The 12616-nt window shown below is 42.6% G+C and overlaps 1 protein-coding gene and 1 pseudogene across 1 annotated transcript in view; both read right to left on the bottom strand.

Moving 5' to 3' along the window:
* Positions 1-5499, bottom strand: part of Ppm1e (protein phosphatase, Mg2+/Mn2+ dependent 1E) — a 138249-nt gene extending 132750 nt beyond the window's left edge. Inside the window, exon 1 of the mRNA XM_021212189.2 lies at positions 4880-5499. Coding sequence (XP_021067848.1) covers positions 4880-5334 — 455 coding nt within the window. The 5' untranslated portion in view covers positions 5335-5499. The remainder of the gene's footprint in view (positions 1-4879) is intronic.
* A 4135-nt stretch (positions 5500-9634) lies between these two features.
* Positions 9635-9922, bottom strand: LOC110331839 (annotated as a pseudogene).
* Between the last annotated feature and the right edge of the window lie 2694 nt (positions 9923-12616).

The raw sequence follows: 12616 nt of genomic DNA on the forward strand, positions 1-12616 counted from the left end.
AAAAAAAAAAAAAAAAAAAAAAAAAGGTAAATAAAATGAACAAGAGGGAATAGTGTAAATGAAACATTTACAAGGTTTAGACAAATCAAATGTGATATCACGGATGTACTCGCAGCAAAGAGTATCAAGTGTCAGGCTGGAGCTGCAGCTGAGGGTGCAAGGCTAACCTAGCTTGAAATCCCCACATCACAGCCAGCAGCCGCTTCCAAAGTGCAAGCTGTTCCATTAGCAGTCAAAGCAAGGATGGAGGCAGAGGAGGGAGCCATTAGCACAACCACAACAGCCAGTCACCTGAGTGAATGGTACTGAGGACAGACAGTGGTCTTGAGAAGGTCAAGGACAGAGAGAGCATCAACATAAGAAGACAGGAAGGCTATTTGAAAACTCGCAGCAAAGTGCCAGCCTCAAGGGCCAAGAGAAGGGAAAAACTTGGGAACTATGATGGGCACTAATCTGTATTTATAGCACCCTTTTCGTGTATGTAAATTTTCTCTACTTTTTTTAGTGAACCTTTTTTTTTAATAAATTTTTTTAAGCTTTATTTATTTATTATATGTAATTACACTGTAGCTGTCTTCAGACACTCCAGAAGAGGGCGTCAGATCTTGTTACAGGTGGTTATGAGCCACCATGTGGTTGCTGGGATTTGAACTCAGGACCTATGGAAGAGTAGTCGGTTGCTCTTACCCACTGAGCCATCTCACCAGCCCTTTAGTGAACCTTTATTACTCTTTATAAGGAAGTGTTTCATCTTTGAGATGAGTGATATGATTTTCATGTGTATATACGTAAAGATGAAACAAAGCTGAACGATTTTCTGACCTTTCCCAAAGTCATTCATGATTCAACAGAACGGAATTATTAGTGTCTATAACCAGTGATTTTGTTTTCCAAACCATTCTAAAAGTGCCATCTTCAATGCTACAGCAAGCCATCTGTAACTACTTAACTTGGCCAGCCTGCTGCGATAGCTCCCTTCCCCCTTGGGAAGCCCATCCCAGCCGAAAGGAATAACCGAGAAAACAACTGCTTCGAAAATGTGACAACTCAGCTTTAAAATGAGACTTCAGTGTATTTGATCCTCACAGATTAAAACAAATTGATCCTTAGTGTTGCATGGGGCTGGGGGACACACAGTACTGACTGACTTATTAATCTATGCAAGTTGCTTATACCCTCGAATTCAAGTTGAATATAACATCAGTTATAATGTCTTATGTGAGAATTAGGGAGTCAGGAGATGTGGCTTAATGGTAGAATGGATACCTACCAGGAGAAAAGGAGCCAGGCATGGGATCCTAGTACTTGGAAGAGGGAGGCAGGAGAACCTTTCCATAGGTGGGATGGGAGCTGTTGGTATTTTAAAATTATTGCTCTTTCAAAATTACATGTTGCTTTTGCATAGGAGCGGTATACTGATATACAAGTTTTATATTTTGAAGCAGTAAGGTAAAAATTTTATCCTAAATATTACTCTAAAATACTTTTTAGCCAGAGATGGTAGCTTACCCCATTAAGCCCAGCACTTAGGGGACAGAGGCAAGAGAATCTCTGTAGGTTCCAAGCCAGCCTGGTCTACATAGTGAGTTACAGGGCAGGTAAGGCTATACTGAAACCTTGTCACAAACACCCAAATCTCAGCCTAGTGGTGGTAGCTCGTGCCTTTCTTTAATCCCAGTACTTGGGAGACAGAGGTGAGTGGATTCCTGTGAGTTCGAGGCCAGCCTGGTCTACAAAGTGAGTTCCTGGACAGCCAGGGCTATACAGAGAAACCTTGTTGAGAGAAAACAAAACAAAACAAAAAAATTCAAAATAAACAACAAAACCAAACCTTTCAAAAGGATTTCTTTACGTTTACCTTTTATGTGTGAACTGTATATATGTACCCCACATCCGTGCTGGCCCACTGATAGGAAAGGGCACAGGATCCTTTGGAGTGGAGTTACAGGCAGTCGTGAACTACTAGACATGGGTGCTGGAACCAAACCTCCACCTGTATACAATAGCAGCAAGTGTCCTTCTCCAGCTTCTAAGACACTTTCAAGTTGCCTAAACCTTCACTCTTTTCTTAGCTACATAGCTTGGTTTTGTTGTTGCTGCTGTTCGAGGGGTTTGTTTTGTTTTGGGGTGGGGTTGCTATGTAGTCCTGGCTATCCTGGAAATCTCTCTGTAGACCAGGCTGGTCTCAGAACTCAAACAGATCAGCCTGCCTCTATCTCCCTAGTACTGGGATTAACGGTGTGGGCCAGCACTGGGCCATGATCTTGATAATGATTTTAAGTCACTTCTGAGTTTACCAAGATTAGGAATAACAGATGTCTGCTGTTCTTAGTCTCAAATTTGAGAGAACCAAATAATGGAGGAAAATGTGTTACTGTACTACACTCCTAAGCAAAATTTCAGCTGGGCATGGTGGCAAAGGACTGGGAATATAGTCCAGTGAACTTGGTGAACATGCATAAGGCCCTAGGTTCAATTCCCAAAACAGGTGAAGAGAAAACACTGAGAGAAGTTGAGATAATGTATCTTTTTAAGTCTTCTTTATCTATTTTTTGTGGTCAGCATTACTTCTAGGGACAGGAGAGAATACTTGGTGACTAAGAGCACTTACTGCTCTTTTGAGGACTGGAGTGGGGTTCCCAGGACCCACGTGTCAGCAAGTAACATCAGCCTGTAACTGCAGCTCTAGAGGATTCTACACCCCTGGCTTCTGCAGGTATCTACACTCACATACACATACCTACAAAGAGGCACGTCATTTTCTCAGACATTTGAGGTCATCATTCCCTCTGTGACAGGAGTTTTGAAGAGTCGGGGATTAAGCCAGGAAATATTGGAATCGTTTCTACATGACTCATTTTTCGCTTTTTGTTTTTTCAAATCTGGATAGAGGCCTCACATATAAAATGAAGTTCTTGAACAGAAAGATGGCCTAGCACCACACTCGGCTGGTCCTGATTCTTGTGACTAAGTCTTAAGCTTTTTTTTTTTTTTTTTTTTGAATAAAATAAGAACTAAAAATGTCATTACACATTTTGAAACTTTTTTTATTTTGAAACTTTTAACCCACTAAGAACCTTAAAGATAGTTTATGTAAACGAGCCAGCCATTTCATCTCAACCAGCATCAGAATAAAATACAGTACAAAGTCTGATATTATGTGAAGTCAGAGTATAACTGTCCAATCTAAGGGGAAATAATATTTTCTAACTGTAATTTGCTAGTTTTAACTCAAATGCAAACTTCTGTGCTCCATTGGCAATCACCTTCTCATCGTAATCATTTTTTAATTGATATGTACATTAAGATTAAACTTGTTTCCTTATCACATTAAAAAAACACTCACATCTTACCATTTCATTCTGTGCATCTCAGTTTTAAAAGCCTTGAAATGTTCAGGACTGTGCTGCATTAATGACAGTACTGGAGCGTTCTCTAATCCTTAAACTGTCTCTACAATTCTGGAAGTGTATATGTAAAGGTAAAAACTGTCCAGATAGTACTAGTCTGAGATAAATTCCTTCACTTTGGTAAATACTTCCACTATATTTAAGTGTCTGAATCATGTTTTTTTTTTTTTTTTTTTTTAATGGCATTCTGTAGGTCCTTTTCTGTGAGAATTTACAAAAGAAGAAATACTCTAAACCATCAATGCTGTTTATCCCCAGGTGGTGGTATTACACGCCATTTTATTTTTGCATTTCCCCGAAACACACTATTCCCCTGGTAACTGAACAGTATTTTAAAATTAATTACTGGACGGTTTATAAAGTGTGGCATCCTCACAGTCCAATTCTACAGATCTGCTCAGTGGCTTTTCCCTTTGACAAGCTGCTGCTTTTAAACAGGAGAATGGTTTGATCAGTTGTCTATGAGGTCAGATGAAGACAAAATAGCTTTCTTTTCTAGGCCCCTCCAGGCTTTGGAGAAATCCAGGAAGTGGGTTTGAACTTAGCTGCAGTGAATCTTGCGGTAGTAAACTTTTTGGGTGGTCAGAGTAACACCTTTCATTACAACTATTAGCTGAATGGCAAAAGACTCTCGGATTTCCCGGTGTTTGCAGAGGCATTATTTCAGAACAATTCCATTTGGAAAGAAACGCGATTGTAAACCGTTTCTATTTCAAGCCCATAAAAAGCAGAACTCGGATGAAAGGCAAAGCCTTGACCTTTCTATTTTAGACTTGCATCTGGGTAGCTAAGCCATCTGCTTTTCTCCCACCTCCCACCCCATATACTTAATGGACTGAAAATGCTGCACTTAATTGCAATTTTATCCAGCCAGGCTGACTTTTCTGACTTACAACCCGGTCTTTTCACCTAACGGCTTGCTCTTACCCTTCCTTCCCAATTCCTCCCTACCGCTCTCAATTATAAGCTGTCAAATGTCTGCAAAGTATGATACTAGGCTCTCACGTAAGAAAGCCATCTATAGAGCCTTTTCATTTCAACAGTGAGCGCCTGACGGAAAATCTAGGGGTCTGGGCTCCTCTGGACACCGACGGTATTAGCTTTGTTGCGGTTATATAGAAAGGCACCTCTTACAGTCCATAAAGGAGTCGCGCGTCCCCGCCGCCCAACAAGGAACGCAGCCCGGGAAAGGACAGACAGACGAAGGTGGGAGGAAACCCCGGGAAGAAAGGCGCAGGGAAGAATGGGGAGCCCAAGACGGGAGGGAAGACCTTGGCAGGAAGGCTCCGGAGAAAGGTGTGCGAAGTGGCTGAGAAGCTGGCCGAGAGGGCCGATGAAGAGGGGCCGGGGGCAGGCGGGAGTGGGGACCCCGCCCGGGTGCCCCGCGGGGACATGGGTGGCGGGGTCAGGAACCCAGGCCAGCACCCCGGGGATGGCGGCCCACCCGCGGCCGAGCCCCGCTACTTAACTATTTGTAGAGCTGCTGCAGGCACAGGTCCAGGCTCTCGCCCTCCACCTCCTCTCGGGTGATGCGCTCCGACAGCGGCCGCGGGAGCGGGGGCAGCGGCGGCAGCTGGGGCTGCGGCGGTGGCGGCACGGCCGAGTGCCCCGGGGCAGCCGCTTCCTCCTCTTCCTCCTCCTCGCCCTCCGCCGCCGTCTCCTCCTCCACCGCCTCGTCTTCGGGCTCGGGGTCTTGGTCCTGCTCCCCCTCCTCGGCCGCCTCTACCGTCGCAGCGTCCTCCCCCGGTTCCTCCCCCGAAGCCTCGGCCGCCTCAGCCGCGACCAGCTCGGCTTCGGGCTCGGGCTCGGGCTCGGATTCGGGTTCGGGCTCTGGCTCGCCGCCGCCGCACGGTCCGCGGAACTCGCCCAGGAACAGCTCCAGGAAGCGCCGGTAAGTTTTCTCCTCAGGGATGCAGCCCGCCATCGTTGCTCATGCCCCGAGGTCCACCGGGAAGGGGGTGGGAGGTGAGCCCAGGAGGAAGAGGGGGCTGCTTCGGAGCCTCGCCTCCCGCTACGGAGGGGGAACGGCCGCACCGGCACCGGCGATCAGCACTGGGTTGCCTGGAGAGGGCTCCCGCAGGCGTGCGCGCCACCGAGCTCGGACGTGCGCGGCCCGGGGGCGGGGGCGGAGCGCGCCACCTCTCTCCGGTCTGGAGGGAAAGTTGGTGGCGGGCGCGCGCACAGGGTCCAGCGGCGGCCCACCCGCAATCCCTACCGAGAGCTCAGCCCACGCTGCCTAGAGACTGTCGCCATGGCAACCGGTTCTAATTAAGAATTCCAAGGTCCCTCCCGTCGAGTCTGTGGAGTGGTTAGGACGCTGGACGCCTGCACTCCAACTTCGAATGGTCTTTGTGGGTTGAAGACCCTAGTTTCATGTTAAGCACTGAGACATCTCTGTTGGTTCCACCAGGAGTGTACTGACTTCAGTTTCCTTATCTGCTTGCCTTGCCTTAGTAAATCTCTTGATACGATGGCACGCAGTCAACACCTTTTACTGATGATATGCCTTGAAAAAGTAGAGAGGTCCGGGCACAAGCACCCAAAAGGGTAGTTTCCTTTGTCTAGGTTCTTTCGTTTGATTCTATGAATCCTCCTTTCTCAAAAAAGATGAACGTGAGAAATTAAACAGTAATTCGCTTGCTTAAAAGTCAAGACTTTCTATCTGTGGCATTGGCGTTAGAGCCCAATTAAGTCTCCAAAGCCTTTAGAATCTTTCCCCTTAACTCTGCTCTATGAAAATCTATCTGTGCCTCGTTATCCACACAATGTCTTATTTATATAGGGCTTTGCAGTTTACACGTGTTCGTCTGTAATCCTCACTACAGCCTTTTAAGGCAAAGGACATTACCGTTAGGACTCTGTTTTACAGATGAGGAAACAAGCCTTAAAAACAGTGACTTTGCTCAAGGTCAGAAGCAAGTGATGCAACAAGAATTCAATCCGTGGTTGAAAGGGTAGATTTCACTTGTAAGTTTTCCATCACCCTAAAACCCCTGCTTAGTCTCTGTATAATGCATGTCATTCTATTATATTATCCTACCATATAATTCGTATTTTTGTCTGTATTTTGCTTGTTCTTCCCCACCACCTCCTGTGTCTCTTCTTACTCCCTCCCCCCAAGCTAGAACTGAAATGACTTTAAATTATTCTAATTTTCTCACCAAACTATACACAAACCTATTATTTTCAGGCTTCATGGTGATGATGTTGGTGGTGGGTGCTTTGAGGGTGTTGTGTTGTACAGCTGTATGGATGATAGCATCATTGCTGCATACTACCACGTCCACGGCAGCATGTAATTCAGCACAAACATAGTGATTTTTCCCCTCTGCTTTGAAAAAACATGTACTCACAAATTATCCACTCCATCTCTCCATTTATTGTTTCTGGATTTCAGCTGGATTTAGGATCTGAAATACCATTTCCAGTCAGTTATTAATGACAGAAGAGGGTGTGTTCTCACCAACTGTTTTCCTATAATACTGTATTTTTAAATCCCTGACCCGATACTGTTATTTTAAGATTAAGTGGGTTGAACTTACTAATGGTATCATGTAAAATATATGCTCTCTCCTAGGTCAAGATTAAATAATACATGATAGAAAGTGTATAGTAAATAATGCACTTAGAATTTTTTCTATTTTTTTCCTAAGATGAATGGAAGGACTGAACTAGTCTGTAGAAAGAAACTGCTCCATGAGATGCCAAGAAAGCCCTTAAAGTCATTTGTTTTCTACCTACCTGCTTACTACCATTTCAGAAAAACTAGAAAAGAGCTGGGGTGGTGTCATAGCCCTTAATCCCAGTACTCCGGAGGCAGAGGCCAGTGGCACTCTGAGTCCTATGCCAGCCTAAACTATCAAGACCTAGGTCATCCAGGGCTATGTAGTAAGACCTTGAATAATAATAATAATAATAATAATAATAATAATAATAATAATAATGGAGTGACAACTTTCTAGGCTGCAGCAACTTTAAACACCAATTTTACATTCCAACAAACTCTTACTACCCCCAATTTTAACACAGTGACATTTTAGTTCAGGAGTGCGTAGCTGTCAACGCTAACAATTCATGTCAAGCTTCTTACATCATAACGTAGCAGCCTCCCTCATTTAGATGACATTTGTGACATTAATTTATGACTCAGCCCACACATCAAAAGGAAAATGATATATGTTGGTAAAACAGTACTTCTAAGAATAAAAGAAAAAGCCCACACCTCTGCTCCTGGAAATGAGAGGCGTCTTTGCTTATATTAATGAAGACACTTTTTTGCAAAGATCAATATAGATCCTATTGCATTCTTCTTAGCAAGGAAGCTTTTTCAGCGGCTGCTGGCAGCAGTGATGGGATCTCAAAGCCTCTGTGTAGGTGGACTGGCCGATGTCAAGTCACAGTCCATCCTCTCCACCACCCTGCTTCCCTGTCTCCTCACACCTCCAGGCCCATTCTATTGCATTTTTATCTAATAGAAAATGTGAAGAGCCCTGGCACATTCTCCGACTCTCAGAGTCATTTTCTACATTTGCTTGGTTTTTCTCAGACTACCTGAACATCCTTCCCTGATTTTTAACATAGTTTGTTCTTTATTCTCATTTTTGTATTTGTGTGCATCTTCTCTGGAAAATAAGACCATACTTTACCATTGTATTTTAAAGTAATGATTTGCATTATTAGCACTTGATGTCATTTTAGGATTTGCTGAAATATGTAATGAATTTTTTCATTAAAACTCAAGCCATGAACAAGCATAATGTATATAGAATGTAAAGTGATTTCTTTTGAGCTATCTTTCTTACAAAAAGTGTTCTTCTAAGACCTTAGCTTGTGGAAGGAAACGCACAGTATCCTTTCATGAATCTTCACGGTCATGTTTGTAAGGGTAGAAAAATGTTGAATTTAGTAGCTTCTTGTATAACTAGACATTTTCTCAGATATTTACCCAAGAGAAATAACTTGTCATACACAGAAAAACATGCATAAAAACTTGTACATAAATGTCCACAGTTCTATTTATAACACCTCAGACCTGGAAGCAATATGAACAGGTAAGACAGATAACTGTAGTACATTCACACAGCAGAATACTACTTGTCAATAAAAATAGATGAACTAAGGCCCGGCAGTTGGTAGTGTACACTTCAGATCCCAGCACTTGGAAGACAAAGGCAGGTGGATCTATAAATTTGAGGTCAGACTGGCCTAAATCGCAGCAAGTTCCAGACAACCAAGAATACAGAGACATACTCTACTGTCTTGAAAAAAAAGAGAGAAAGAGAGAAAGAAAGAAAGGACGGAAGGAAGAAAAGGAAAGAAAGAAAGGAAGGAAGGAGGGAAAAGAAAGAAAGAAAGAAAGAAAGAAAGAAAGAAAGAAAGAAAGAAAGAAAGAAAGGAGGAGAAAGAAAGAAAGAAAGAAAGAAAGAAAGAGAAAGAAGAAAACAACAACAAACAACAACAACAACAAAACAAAAAAAGAACTAGGCTACATGTGGTGGTTCATGCCTGGATTCCCAGCACTCAGAATACAACAGGAAAAAAAGAAAAGAAAAAAAGAAAGAAAGGAAGAAAGAGATAAAGGAAAGGAAAGGAAAGGAAAGGAAAGGAAAGGAAAAAGGAAAGGAAAGGAAAAGGAAAAAGGAAAAAGGAAAAAGGAAAAAGGAAAAAGGAAAAAAGGAAAGGAAAGGAAAGGAAAAAGGAAAGGAAAGGAAAGGAAAGGAAAGGAAAGGAAAGGAAAGGAAAGGAAAGGAAAGGAAAGGAAAGGAAAAAGGAAAGGAAAGGAAAGGAAAAAGGAAAGGAAAAAGGAAAGGAACGGAAAAATAAAGAGTTGAAGCCAAGCCTTGGTACATAGTAAATTAAAGGCCAGCCTAGGCTACCATGAGATCCTCTTATGTCAAAACAGTCTAACAAAACAAAAAACCAGACACACTGGGTAAACCTCACAAACATGTTGAGAGGGCTGGGGAGATGGCTCAGCATTTAAGAGTTTCTCATTGCTTCTCTTGTAAAGAACCTTATTTTAGTTTAGAGCATCCACATGGAGGCTCAGCTATAAGAAATCAAATGCCCTCTTCTGGTCTCTTTGGACACCGGACACGTATTTGGTACATATACGTTTATACAGACAAACATATACAATAAAATAAAAACATACTGAGACACAAAAATTACAGAGTCTGGAGAAATGGCTCACTTTTTTTTTTTTTGAAACCAGAACATTTATTTTATGACTGATTGAAATCCACAGCTGCCCTCTCGGGTTTAGGTGCTCCCTCACGGAATCCATGTCTGAATCTGCAGTAGACAATCTTTAGGTGCCTCATCCGACCAGTCCCGGTAGTGTTTCGTCTCTTAGCCTTGGCCCTCCAGTTATACTTTCTCTTGCGCTTGGCAGGGTAGCCACATTTGCCACAGGTCGACTTCTGAAGGTGGTAGGCCTTGGAGTCACAGCAGTGGCACAGCGTGTGCGTCTTATAGCGACGCTTACCAAAGGATGACGTTCCCTTCGCCATCTTGCTTCTACAAGTGAGGCCAAAGAGACCGGAAGAGCGGCTCACTTCTTGAGAGCACTTATTTTGCAGAGGACACGGGTTTGATTCCCAGTCCCCACACAGCAACTCACATCCTCTATAACCCCAGTTCCTGGGGAGTTGGATGCCCTCTTCTGGCCTCTGCAAGTATGAGATAGGCTATAGTGTACATTACATGCAGGCAAAGCATGATACACATAAAATGAAAATATTTTCAGTTGCACTGAAGAATTTATATTATATGATTTTATCCATATAGGATATATCCATTAGGATGATGACATTCTAAAAAACCAGGCAAGACTAAACCAGATGTGGTATGGTGGGTGACACATGCCTATAATGCCAGCACTCAGGAGCCTGAGACAGGAGGATTGCCGAGTTTAAGGTCAGTCTGGGCTGCACAGCCAGAACATCTCAAGAAAAGCAAACAAATAAACAACAAAACAACAGCAAAACAGGCTAAACTGACCATATGTGAGCAAATAGGAATTTATGGAAGAGTAGTGAGAGTGAATATTGTGAGTTCATTAACACATTCTCTGTCACTGAGTGTAGTGGTGCACACCTTTAATCTCAGCACTCAGGAGGCAGAGGCAGCTAGCTGGTCTCTGTAAGTTCGAAGCCAACCTGGTCTACAGAGTGAATTCCAGGACAGCGAGAGAAAAGTACATAGTATCAAACAAAACAAAACAAAACAAAACAAATGTTCTCTATTTAACTGGGTGGATACATGAGTTATGAGTTATTAAATTATCAACGTATACATTAGAGATAATAAGGATGCACCTCATTGGTAGAGCACCTGCCTAGTGTGTAAAAGGTCTAAAATGTGCATTTAAAATAAGTGTGTTGTTGGGCAGTGGTGGCACATGCCTTTAATCCCAGCACTTGGGGAGACAGAGGTAGGCGGGTTTCTGAGTTTGAGGCCAGTCTGGGGTAAGTTCCAGGACAGCCAGGGCTGCACAGAGAAACCCTGTCTCAAAAAACCAAAAGTTAATTAATTAATTAATTAATTAATGTGTTGTACATAAATTATACCTAAATAAAGTTGATTTTTAAAGCATTGACTTCGGTGTTGACCCTTGTCCTCCTTGCAGTCATCCCCAGCCTGTCCTACTCTGTATTCCGCGGAGCTGACCCATTTAGGCTGAGTTCACCAGGCTCCACTGACAGCTGCCTTTCAGTTGTCATTGCCCAGTGGGAGGCACTGCCAAGAAGTTATAAGTGAGGAGGGCAAAAAAGCCACAGCATTGCTTTGTCCGGTCCCGAGCCTGTTTTCTCTCCTTTGTATTTCGCTCCCCTTAAACATCCACTGGATGTCAGTCTGTGGAGAGTGACCTGAGTCCCTGAGCTCTAGGGACTCAGATCACTAGTCCTGAAACATCATCTTCCATTTTTCCTTCAGCCTATGGATGGTGGCAGCTTCCAGGTTCCTAATTTTGGAGAAATTAGAGAAATCTTCTTATAGACGTTTATCACTGTATAAATAATTTTCTGCGTGTGTTTTAACAAAAATGATATAATAACAATATCTTAAACTATGCAAGGATTATAAGGGACAGAATTTAAAGTGGATTAAACTGAAATTAAAGCAGTTTTAGGTCTTGAAGATTCTAATGGAAGAGAGTTTACCTAAAACAGTTAGCAGTGGATTATTTCCTAAAATTATCAAGTGCAATACGCAAGGCAAGGAGAGGTTTTAAAAATAATCTGAAATAGAAGAAGCATATCAGTATTCTATATAATAGGCATGAGTGGACTCTGATGTAAATACGGACATCAGTGAATAATGCTAACAAACCAGTGGCGGGTTTTTGTTTGGTTGGTTGGTTTTTTGTTTTATTTTGTTTTGTTCTGTTTTGAGACAGGGTTTCTCTGTGCAGCCCTGGCTGTCCTGGAACTCACTCTGTAGACCAAGCTGACCTCGAACTCAGAAATCCGCCTGCCTCTGCCTCCCGAGTGCTGGGATTAAAGGCATGCACCACCACGCCCGGCGTGGCGGTTTATCAGTTACAAACATGGTATCATAGTAGCTCAGGATGTTAGAAACAGAGAGGAAGGAAGAAAGCAAACATGCTAACTCTATCCCAACTTAAATATACTCTAAAAATACTCCATTAATTTGAAATTTAATGTTTGATATATGAATAATTAAGGTATGTAATTTTTAAAAATATATAACTTCTTAAGTTATCTCCAGTTGATACTTTCTTAGTTATTGACTGCTCTTCCAGAGGTCCTGAGTTCAATTCCCAACAACTTACATGGTGGCTCATGACCATCTGTAATGGGATCTGATGCCCTCTTCTGGTGTGTCTGAAGAGAGTGACAGTGTACTCATATACATAAAATGAATAAATAAATAAATAAATAAATCTTTTTTAAAAAGAAAAAGAAAACAACATAACAATAAGATATATATTTAGTTCCTGTCCAGTGGCCTACAAGTCAATGCTTATGCAAATACTTAAGGCTTAGGCCTAATATCGAATGTGGTGTTTTTACTATTTTAAAAACTGAATTTGGGCCAGGCATGGTGGTGCACTCCTTTAATCCCAACACTTGGGAGGCAGAGGCAAGCGAATTTCTGAGTTTGAGGCCAGCCTGTTCTACAGAGTGAGTTCCAGGACAGCCAGGGCTATACAGAGAAACCCTGTCTCGAAAAACCAAAAA

The sequence above is a fragment of the Mus pahari genome, chromosome 14 (genome assembly GCF_900095145.1).
Source record: "Mus pahari chromosome 14, PAHARI_EIJ_v1.1, whole genome shotgun sequence".
In the NCBI taxonomy this organism is placed as follows: Eukaryota; Metazoa; Chordata; class Mammalia; order Rodentia; family Muridae; genus Mus; species Mus pahari.